This window comes from Argopecten irradians, chromosome 15 (assembly GCF_041381155.1).
Source record: "Argopecten irradians isolate NY chromosome 15, Ai_NY, whole genome shotgun sequence".
Taxonomy (NCBI): domain Eukaryota; kingdom Metazoa; phylum Mollusca; class Bivalvia; order Pectinida; family Pectinidae; genus Argopecten; species Argopecten irradians.
This window is the reverse complement of record NC_091148.1, coordinates 30,028,115-30,040,674: the sequence shown is the minus strand read 5'-3', so window position 1 is coordinate 30,040,674 and position 12,560 is coordinate 30,028,115. Positions and strand designations below refer to the sequence as shown.

Sequence of the window (12,560 nt, the reverse complement as noted above, 5' to 3'; positions counted from 1 at the left end):
ATTATTTTCATATAAATAGCATTAAAGTCTGATATAATGCGAGAAAAAATCGCGCTTTCAAAAATAACATAATATTTACCGATTGCAGTTCCGGAAATATAATCTAATCCTGTTTTACAGATCCTAATGATAGTGAGTCCCAATCAGTGTCTCCGCGGCGCTTGCCTCTGCATTCTCCCAATTAATTCAAACGCTTTATTAACCCTATACTGCTACAGTACATGTGACTATCGAAGTGATGAAGAACATGCACAACAGTTCTTTGCTAGCGATTTGTCAGATGTCGAAAGTAATTTTGAGGGGTCATATACTTTAGATTGGAACTAATAGATGACATCATTACATAAAATATTCCTATAAATGATTGTATGTCCAGAACATGAGGCAGACAACCACGCGGCCGGCTGCCGTGTTGACAGACGACGAAATTAACTTTCAGGGGGTGGAACGATTTACCCAAAAACACCCAAAAACACCCAAAAACTACCCAAAAACACCCAAAAACACCCAAAAACTACCCCAAAACACCCAAAAAACACACCAAACTACTGTAAGACAACCTAAGACAATGATATATATCTTGATATCGACATGCACATCTTAAATCGATCATGTTTAGCTGAATATGTAGGTAGGTCTAACGTTAGGTTTAGATTTGATGGCTTGGTCGGTATTCGAAGGGAAGTAACTCTAATTAACTTGGGCCGTTTTCGTTTATTCAGAACCGGTTCGAATGTTTGTTAGCTCATTATTTCAAGTATAAATCTTGGCAGACCAACAATTTTTATACAGCTTTGTCAAAGCTTGGCTGAAAACAATATAAAATCATCAGTTCCATTTTCAATTCATAAACGAAAACCAGTCAAACCGTATAATCGAAAACGACCCTGTGCAACAAGAAACAGAAACAACAAAGAAAATTTCATGTGACGTTTATTCAGTATAATATTCAATATTATGTATTACATCACCATTACATTAATGGTAATTTGACAATATTAACACACTTGGCTATTTAAAAACATTTGTCTCATTGATATAATCGAAATTCAACACACAGCAATATTTGCATGGGAATACCAGCATAAAACTAAATTAATTTCTATAAAGAATTTAAGATATAGAATATTATAAAATATTTACAAGAAGAAAACATTATAAAAACAACCGCCAAAGTTATCACATCTCTGGAAACAATAAATAAACCATATAGTGATATCCGTGTTAACAATATGAACATACAAAGTAAGTAAAAGTACATGTAGTTACAAAATCATCAAATTTTAAACAGTACTATAGTATACAGTTCATTGTTGTTTCAAATATGGTTATACAAAATGTGTACAAAAGTACATTGAAATATTTACAGTATTCTATTTAAATTAAATTTACACGATAACTAGAATAATATATTCAAGGCGTACAGCCTATATTATCAAAAGTATGGCTCAATATATTCAAGGCGTACAGCCTATATTATCAAAAGTATGGCTCCGACACTGCGTCAGAAAATATACACAGTATAGAAATTTAATAATAGATAAGTAATTTACATAAGAAATCAAGAAATAAATATAAACTTCTAAAATTCTTGCATATTATATTATGTATTAACAGTCTAAATCGCCATAACATATGGCTCAGACACTCAGAAACTGAAACGGAAAATATACACAATTTAGAAATATAGTTATAGACACAAAAGTTATTATGACATAAATTTAAAAAAATCTAAAAAAATAAATTGCATATTATATTATGTACATAACAGTCTAGATTACCATAAAAAATGGCTCCGACACGCGGAAACTGAGACTGTAAGTAATTAACAAACATAGGTAAAAAAAACAAGAAATGGTTCACACTATTATTTACATGTTGATGTTTGATGCAGAAACTATACAGGTAGGGTTTACTTTTTAGTGTGTGACTGTATGTCTGCCTATTCAATATTTCTAGTTTTTTCAGATCGTTGTCTCTTGCGCTGGCCTGGCTTTTTGCCGCAAGTTTGTTTTGGTCGTGAGCAGTGGAATTTTGAAGATGTTGCCGAAATAGTTTCAGTGTTGTTGTGTGTTTTTTTCACTTTTAAGAATTTGCGAAAATGATTGTCTTTTTCATAGTTTGATTTGATCTGCCAGTCGTCCTGATTTATTAGGAAGTGTGAAAATTTGGTTTCTAATTTGTAGTTTCCCCTACCATGTAAAGCTCTCCGTATATCTAACATATGTAATTTTGAAACAATAGATAGTTTTTCCACGAGAATTGGGAGTTTGTGCTGTTTAAAGTCTGCTACCTGTTTTATTCTATTGTTCATGGATTCGGCGTTATTGTTTGTCCACATTTGTTTGATTATGCCCAGTCTAAGTGGCGCGATGACATATGCCTTCAGTTTGGGTTCAAGAAACCTTTCCCAATATTTTCTAAACTTTGAATTGTCCAAATAGGTTTCCAAATCGACCCGTCGACTTAAATATTCATGATCATTTCTTGAAAAGACAAGGCCATCAGTCCCAAAAAGTATTCGAATTATTCTTTTTCTTTCAATTTCTGAAGTTCCTGTTTTTTCGAGATACCTAGTACAGTTTTCTTTAATGTGTCTGGTACATAGAAGAAAGTCTGAGTTCTTGAAGACGTCATGTAAGGCATTTGTCATCGCGCGTTCTTCATCGCTACCTATCGTCAATTTGACATCCCCAAGTTTTGACCGAATATGCTGAAAAAAGTATCTATATGTCCCTTCCTCCCCGTCCCAATGTAATAATAAAGGCCCTAACATGATTGGATTTTCCCGTCTTTTTCTTGACTACCCCTTGATTTTTGTACGTCATTGTTGTGACGAAACATTTCCCCAGATTAAATGTTCTGTCTATGCCAATTGGGCTTCTGCCTTCACCGATACAATTAGATTTCATGTCATTTAATTGTTCATCTGTGTATATGATAATATTGGGTAAGTTGTCTTCGCCAAATTCTACTCTTTTGATAGATGGGTTCGATTTTCTTTCTGACATAATCGTGAGAATTTCATCGGCCAAATTTGGATTAGAGTTAGATGTTTCTGTTGTTTGTTTTTTTTTGTCCCTATAAATTTTGTCGCTTATCTGTCTGGCACTGTTTGGTCCTAAATCACTATTGTCTAAATTTGCTGTCAAATATACTTGTGATGCGGATTTGGTTTTTGCTTGAGAAGCACATTTGGCCAATACTGCTGGGTCTGTCCTTTGATATTTCTCATTTGTTTTCGAATTGCCGTGACAGGATATTGTATCTTTCCGAATACCACTATACTCTACCAACGCAACGTTTTTTAATGCTTGCATATCTAGTGGGCATTGTGTTATTGTTGTGATTCTTTTTTTGTAAGTCTTGTCCCCTTTTAAATTTGTGTAGTATCTATGTAATTGTAACAATCTGTTTGGTTGTGGTGTACATGGTGCAAAAATGATGGAACCTTTTTCTCTTTTTTTCATACAAATTTTACCATTTTTTTCAAATACAGTTGTTAATTGGTGGTTTTCCGAAACAGAATATAATTGATTTGCCGTTGTACCTGACGAAGCACACCACACACCACGATCATCCGGAAAGTCTGATTTGGATTTGTTTGCGTTCCTTGAGTTGTCAACTACATAGAAAACATTGTTCTTTGCCCCCACAGGAATCGAGTTGAGTGGTTTAGTACAATGTAGAAGTTTTGATATGACCTCATTGTTCTGAAGGAAGCGACCTGAATTTGGTAGGCAGTTTGACGGAGATAGTTCAGGTGAGGAAATGGGTTCTGGAGTTGTACGAGTTGGTCCAACGGATAGTTCAGGTGAGGAGATAGGTTCTGGAGTTGTACAAGAAGGTCCAACGGATAGTTCAGGTGAGGAGATAGGTTCTGGAGTTGTACAAGAAGGTCCAACGGATGGTTCAGGTGAGGAGATAGGTTCTTGAGTTGTACGAGTAGGTCCAACGGATAGTTCAGGTGAGGAAATGGGTTCTGGAGTTGTACAAGTAAGTTCAAAGGATAGATCAGGTGAGGAAATGGGTTCTGATTGAGGTGACGGAGTTGAAGACCGAACAGTTTTTGGTTTCTTTTGTTTGGATGGCTTATACTGAGGCGAAGATATTTGCTCGTCTTCGCTTAGCTCCTCTACATCAAGGATGTCGAACCTATTGGGACTTTCAAAGGACTCTCTGGGCATTTTTCGTTTCTCCGGGAGCTGTATAACCTTCCGTTTACGCGGTACGTTCTTTGAAGTTTTCTTAATGGATATGTCACTCTGCAATTTCTGTCTTTTTTGTCTTTTTTCTGTAGCATTTCGCTGGGTTGGTGGAGACTGTGGATTGTTAGTTGGTGTTAGAGTTGGCGGTTTGTAGATCCGTTTTAAAGGTAGAATTGGTCTGTCTGTAGCATTTGGTGGAGACTGTGGTACATATATAGGAGTTGGTGTTGGAGTTGGCGGTGTGTAGATTCGTTCTGGAGGTAAAAGTGGGACAAAGTGGTTTGGAAACCATTCCCGGTCAGGTGTAGGGGGGGGAGACACTTGTCCATAACACTTTCAAGGTTTGTCTGCTGGATTGTGTGTTGATTGGGTTGAGTGTAGTGTTGAATTGTGTGAAATAGAAGTCTTTAACACCATTCACACATGGGTATATCGACATTATTGGATGGTCCACTACGTTGGCTAAAGCCATCATTGTCCATATTGACGAAAATCCATCCCCGTGGCCGGCACATTGTAGACATGCGTCATCGTACTCAGGGGAGATTAGCGAAAAACTTTCCTTTCGGGGATGGCTGAGAATTTTCTCTTTCCTGGTGATGAGTTCTAAGCATGTCCTATACCTTAACTGTACAGAAAGGGACTCGTTTCCTACCAATATTGTCGAAACAGAATTAAACAAGCAATCACCGTTGGTGCTAGATTTACCCGGTTTGAATGTTGGTTCAAATGTATATTTTTGCACAAGTTTGCTGGAAACGTGATCTATATCGACTTTGGTGGAATGGTTGGATGGAACTTCGCCAAGTCTATTTCTTATGAAGAAGAGCCTTTCTCTCTCAGCTACTGATTTCAGTTTGACGATACCGCTGTTAGAAGCCTGGAAGGAAATAAATGCAAAGATTAAAAAAATAATTCTGGTTTGATTACAAAAACTATCTGCTGAATAAATTCGGATATATATATATATCTCAATCTATTTGGCTGATCTTTTGTTTGGTTAAATATGCTTATCTTCTATGTTCATTAGATGTTAGGTTTATACATGTACTTTTATTCCGCTTAAATATTGCCTTGTTTGAAGATTACATATTAAATAGAATAATATTACGTTAATCTACATGTATCTATGTATATTTTATAGTAATTATAGGGATAAATTATGGATGGATATAGCCAATATTCCTGATTTTACTCCGTATATACCTTTTTAAGATATGAAGATGAAATGATATAAACTTTTTCGAAGCAAATTAGAATTCAGATTACGACAGAAAGATTTAGAAGATTTTAGAATTGTCTGTGTTATAAATATTTACAATATGTTCTGTATACAATAACTTATCTATTAGTTATTTATTCACCAAGTACTTGAATGTCATTACTATTCAAACTATAATCTTATTAAATCTAATATAAAATGATGTAATTACAACTACATGTTCAATAATAATTGCAAGTTTTCATCATTTTAATTTTCCATATTATAAAAATTATTATGAAATGGTATTGTAATCTTCAGTTAGGAGGAAATAAAGACTATTATTATAAATATATAATTTACATGTGTCTATGTATACATCTATATCAGTTGGCATTATATTTATCAAGTTCTACGTATATTTTAGTTGGAATGATAATCTACATGTATCTACAAAATTCTGTTGTCTGGGTCTATTGATTTTTCTCATGATACTAATGAAATGATATTACTTCATACAAGTAATTATATTTAAAAAAAAACTAAGAGATATCAATTGTACAAATAGTTTTATGATAATATTAAAATATATTCAAGTATTGATATATTTAAGGCCAGTGTGAGAGGGTGTGTATGTGTGTGGATGTGATATGTATAACTTAATTAATTTATTTTCTATAAAAGAGATTGCCTATTTATTACCTATTCATTTAAATATATATTTACTTATTTGTCTATCTGTTGTAAATAGTTATTTTCTTTTCTATGGCCCGCTTTGGTATGCTCCTATTATTATACTCTTTTCTTTTCATTTCTATTATATTTATATACTGAGACAACACTCTATATTTATTTATGAATAATTAATTAGTTTAGTAAAACCGGATTTCTGGAGAGGACCTATATAGACTTTGTTTAATAAAATATTTTGAAATGAAATGTATCTACAAAAAAAAATGTACGTATATTTCAGTTGGCATTAAAGTTATCACGTTCTACTTATATTTAAGTTGGCATTAAAGTTATCACGTTCTACATATATTTCAGTTGGCATTAAAGTTATCACGTTCTACATATATTTAAGTTGGCATTAAAGTTATCACGTTCTACATATATTTAATCGCGTTAACCGGCATGTATCTATGTATTTTAGTTCGCTAAATTATTATCACATTTGTTTCTGCGTTATTTCCAAAAAACGAGATCAAGCATGGTAATGAAATTACCCAGTATATAGCCTTTATTTCTTGGGCATGGGAAGTTACATACCATTATTGATCTCGACTTATGTACTTCTAGAAATAGAAGCTTTTAATTTATAATCAAATATTTCATAAAAAAGTTGTGTGGATGTATGCAATGACAGTGATAAACAAACAAAATGTTATAATTTACTATTATATATCATTAAATGAAGTGTTAACACATTGCAGTTCCACTCGAAGATACAGCTATCTGTGACTCTCGGATAATTGTCCGGGATTAATAAAACTTGTCCATGAAATGTTAGTAATTCCTATCGCCCTAACTCCTACTGTTAGTACCCCATTCTTGTAAACCACCCGCTGAGATTTGGATCCATGCAATGAGGATTGCCATCGACACCTGACTGCCGGACCGGAGCCCCGTCATGCCATGCCTAGTACCAAGGTTACGTCAAACTTGTTATACCAACTTTTTGGACAAATATGTCAAAATCGAAAATGTAAGATTAGTTTGACTACTACCCTCCTCGTGGATCCGCCTCCCAGACCCATGCGTTAACATGGACAGACAAAGTGATTAAAGCGAACGGGGGTGTAAAAGTGCGAATGGACAAATTTTACCTCACAGACAGCTAGTATCAATTATGTAGTCCGATTAACAATTAAAAAAAGATCGCAGAACAAATGCTTCAGGGAAATCAGTCACTAAATTAAACCTTTTATCATCCAAATAATTTTTAGAGTTTTATTATCTAAAAATATCACAATTATATATATTCGAAATATCTTATAACTAACCAGATTACTTATTAAATTAGCTCTTGATATATATATGTCCCGTAATACTTATCAAATTAACAACCTGATATATATATATGTCCCGTAATACTTATCAAATTAACAATCTTAAATATGTCCCGTAATACTTATCAAATTAACAATCTTAAATATGTCCCGTAATACTTATCAAATTAACAACCTGATATATGTCCCGTAATACTTATCAAATTAACAACCTGATATATGTCCCGTAATACTTATCAAATTAACAACCTGATATATGTCCCGTAATACTTATCAAATTAACAACCTGATATATGTCCCGTAATACTTATCAAATTAACAACCTGATATATGTCCCGTAATACTTATCAAATTAACAATCTTAAATATGTCCCGTAATACTTATCAAATTAACAACCTGATATATGTCCCGTAATACTTATCAAATTAACAACCTGATATATGTCCCGTAATACTTATCAAATTAACAATCTTAAATATGTCCCGTAATACTTATCAAATTAACAATCTTAATATGTTCCCGTAATACTTATCAAATTAACAACCTGATATATGTCCCGTAATACTTATCAAATTAACAATCTTATGCATATCAATTGGCATTTCAACTTAACATTATAATGTTTGATCGTAAATTATCTATTATCGAATCCAATGTAACAAAACATATAAGGAACATAGTTTTATAAATGTTATAGGAAGTGAAAAATTGAATTGCCACTTGATATGCATTTTTTCGTTTTCATTGTACTTACCGATTCGAGTCTGCTAAGGCCATGTAGAAAGTCAAATTCATCATCAGGACCGTTAGAGCGACACGTTTTACACAAGTAGGCTTCATCTGACGCCGTGAATTTCGATAACTTTGCAGCAGTGATCGATTCGCACTTAGCATGGAACCAAACGTCACAGGATTCGCACAACAAACTTTCAGTGTCATGGGTATCAAGTTTACACATACCACATGGCCATTTTGATTTTGTCAAACATTTACCACGCGCCATGGTTAGATTGTGGCGTTTGGTCCAGGTAAACGGGTTTATATTAGCACACCTACAGAACACAACAAATGCGATTGGTTGAGATAATATGTATCAGATTGTTTTCTTTATTTTTTAATTCATGTTTTATCAACTGTTTCTGAAAACAAGTTACGTAGTTTCAAAGCCATTACAGGTCTTCTTGAAATCACACAAACCAAGCCAGCCCCGGTTAATTAAAGTCGTGAAATCACACCCGCAGGCGATATCGATGACAAGGCTGTCATAAGTTCACACCTGTGAAACGGGTGGTCATTTAATTACTCCTCATGTCTGTTATATATACACAGCGATCGTAATTAGCGGCACGCGATCAATCGGGTAAACAAACAATGTTATCTGGCTGACACTCACGGCCTACTTTCAAGACACGTTGGCAATTAAAGAAATAAAATCATACTTTGCACACGATTAGGGTTTGAAAAGCAATCAGTAATATTCAAATTATTGATCACTTACCATTCCCAATTGATTAGATTGAAGTTCTGAGCATATCTATCTTAAGTTTTTCAGTCTATTTTATCAAGGACGTATAGACAACTGATAATTCTTTGAATTCATTAAATTGTTGTAAGTGTTATCCCGAATTTACCGATAAGCATCTGTATTATCAGCAATACGAATGGCGAAGTTTGCGATCCTCGGCAGCAGTTACATCTCAAGACTCAGGGACTTCTGTGAAGGTGACCTTAAGGTAAATTATCATATGCTTATTTTATGATTATGATTGACATTAAAGACAGTGCAGACAATTTCATTTCAAAAACAAAATTTATTACATGAAAACACATATAAATGGATTAGATAACAGACTTTAATCCTGTATAAATCTTCTCGGTAATGGTGTAGATAATTCAATTAATCAAATATTATTTTTTAGCTTATTAACTGCTCAAAAATACTCATTCATTCATTCTCCTTTCATTTCAACATATTTTATTAATAACAAATATTAAAGGGACTTGACAACAGGCAAGCCTATATAAGTCATCTCCCGTCCCGGAGGTTACATTGCATACATATTTACATACATAAATAGACAATATTACAGGATTAATGTAAGTGAATATATACATATAAACAATCACATACATACATGATGGCGCTAAAGTTATATCAATATCAAGTGAACTCGCATGACATCAGGAAAATAGCTATTACCGAAAATATTTGATGTGGTTAAAGCCATTACTAAATATATAATCCTTGGCATCAAATATTCAGTTCAATTTTCAATTTGGCTTTCTGACATTTAGGTCAAATAAAGCATCATAATCACATGTCTTTAACCTTTATTTCCAATGTTCTTTATGTAATAACCGTTTACTCGTTCTAAAAACAACTATTGGTTTTCCCAGTGTTAACAGTCAGACTCCATTTCTTGGTATAAGATTCCAGGCAATTCAAATTATTCTGTAGATCACCAACAACAGATGAACATAAAACGTGTGTGTCATCAGCGAACATTATAAGAAATAAATGTAGTAACTAATAACTCTGACAGTTAGAATTAATGAGATCGCTATCCATATCATAAGACCTCCCCTTGTAAAAATCAGACATGTATATCGAACATTGCATATATAATTTCCATGATCATAATTGACTATTAAATATTACTTACCCAATACCATTTCTCCAAAAATAAGGAAAAATAATCAAAGATACTCAGTTCATTTATTAACTTCACATGTTTATATGATTGCTACACATATATTCAGCAATATAATTTTGATTATTTATTCATAAAATCGTAGAAGAAATCGTTGATAATATTAGATACATTTGATTTCTTTTAGGTACCTGGGGAGTGTCGATTTTACGGCAAAGGTGGGATGAGGACGGACTCCATACCAACTAGAATGATGGTGAATCTGAAAGACTATGATGCAGATGTTGTTTTCATTCACCTTGGCGGCAACGACATTCAACAGGATTCGAACCCAAGGCACATTTTCCTCAACCTATGTACAATCGTGGAAACACTGACCGAGATGGGCGCAACAGTATACATAGCGGAGATCTGCAGACGAGGAGACTTTTCAAAGGCGCCAGGCCTAGACGAAAAATCATTCAACAAGCAGAGGAACGCCATCAACAGACTTCTTAAAGAAAAGTTTGGAAAATACATGATTAAAGTTCCACTTCAATATCCTGCCGATTATGACGATAAACTTGTACATTTCTCACACTTTGGACTTAGGAAATATTTCTTTATGGTTAGGAGAGTGTTTTTACGTCAATAGAACGATGTGATTAACCAATACAATCTGCTCTCTTCAACAAGGTTTTATACGAGACATCATATAAGACTTTTACGAAAATACTCGTTGTATGATACTTTTACTAATTATATTAAATCTGGTAGTTCTCCTGGTAAAGAATATTGGGGAACTTATGTCAAATGATATAGATTTTATTGGATTCAAATGTATTCACCTTGAAAATAGTTTGCACTTTCTTTGGAAACTCCTGTTTATTTACCGTAGTATAATAGTCATGTACATTGTATTTTGAATATTTGTGTAAACTCACGAATATCAAATTGTAGAATTATGTAATATTGTGGAATGCCCTTTAATGATCATGTTACCCATATTATTTTGCATTGTAAAAAAACAACGAAATTCGTGACGAGTACTTTTTTTGTGAATTATTTTGGATTAGAATTCATGTCATCGCTTCATAATTTACCAGATTTTATTATGTAACGCCTTTTCGGGTAAAGAATTTGCCTATGATTTTTCAAAAAGTGATTTAAAGGAACTTAGATAAGGAAATGTATTTTTTTGTGTATAGACTTGTTCATATTTTGTAAATATCAATTTACTGTTTTGTTGATTGTTTTCATGTTAAATGTCATTCGTTATGTATCTTCAATTTTGGAGGAAATAACTTGTGATTTCTTATATGTGTAATGCTAGCTATAGCCCATTATATACATGTGTACAAGTAAATTCTCAGCTTAACATACATTAGATATCTAAATTTGTTAATTGGTACTGTTTGTAACATCAAGACATGTATCGTAGTTTGTATGCACGTGGATAAACATAAAATGATTTAAAATTATGTTCACTAAAAATGATCTTTCAAAATAAATCATATATAAACTTAAACAACGAGTTGTGGTTTTTTATGATTTTTACCGTCTGTGTGTTTAAAAATGCTTAAATACTAAAGTGCAAAGTTATCAGGTACAGGCCTGGTATATATATCGCAAATATCTCCATGTGGTAAAACTTCAGAATTTGCATAATATAATTCTACATGTTATCAGTGGAATTAGACGATGGAGAATTAATCAATCAAATCCTAATATCATATTATATAAATACGTTATCAAAGTAACTGTACATGTATTATATGTATATATGCAATACCAATGCTAAAATTAAATACGATTTATATATCCCGTGAACGATGGGATTCCACGTATTTGCACTCACTTTATAAAATAACTTGAAGTTTAAGTTATTATGATATATATACGTGATCAAATCTCAAATTAAATATCCTGCCAACTATGACGACAAACTTGTGCATTTCTTTACTTGGGATATATTTCTGGTATATATTTTGATATATTATTCTGGTATATTATATATTCTGGTTATATTATATATTCTGGTATATTTAATATAATTAATCGATAATTAAAGATATGGGTGCTAACATAACTGTTCGGTAAATAAATTAACGAAATAATCTGAGATGCGACGTCCTCTAATAAATCATCTCTTAGAATTAAAGTTATATGATATCATGTAGAAATGACAACGATTGGGACTGACTTGTAAGGATTATCTCCCCTGTGGTCGAAAGCCGACGTGTCTACTGACATTTCAATTCCGATTTCATTTGAATTCATTGCTTATACACTGTTATGCATAATTTCTGTATGTTTATGAGAGTTTTTGGGTGTTTTTGGGTAGTTTTTGGGTGTTTTTGGGTGTTTTTGGGTAGTTTTTGGGTGTTTTTGGGTGTTTTTGGGTAAATCGTTCTGCCGCTTTCAGGCGAGTTGAAATTAATCCATGAATGAACAGTTTTAAATTGATTTTCAGAAGCACTTTTTGAAAGATTAAATTGTAGTCGATAATAT

General features: G+C 33.0%; 2 protein-coding genes across 2 annotated transcripts; one reads left to right on the top strand and one right to left on the bottom strand.

Annotated features, from left to right (window-relative positions):
• Positions 1-915: 915 nt before the first annotated feature.
• Positions 916-5,239, bottom strand: LOC138309266 (uncharacterized). The gene is given in 2 exon segments (XM_069250427.1): positions 916-2,786; positions 2,788-5,239. Coding segments are annotated over 2 exon segments (2,244 nt in total). The 5' UTR covers positions 4,188-5,239; the 3' UTR covers positions 916-1,942.
• A 2,803-nt stretch (positions 5,240-8,042) lies between these two features.
• Positions 8,043-11,503, top strand: LOC138309255 (uncharacterized). The gene is made up of 2 exons (XM_069250411.1): positions 8,043-9,152; positions 10,258-11,503. The coding sequence occupies exons 1-2, from the start codon at positions 9,081-9,083 to the stop codon at positions 10,702-10,704; spliced, it is 519 nt and encodes a 172-aa protein (XP_069106512.1). The 5' UTR covers positions 8,043-9,080; the 3' UTR covers positions 10,705-11,503.
• Positions 11,504-12,560: the final 1,057 nt, after the last annotated feature.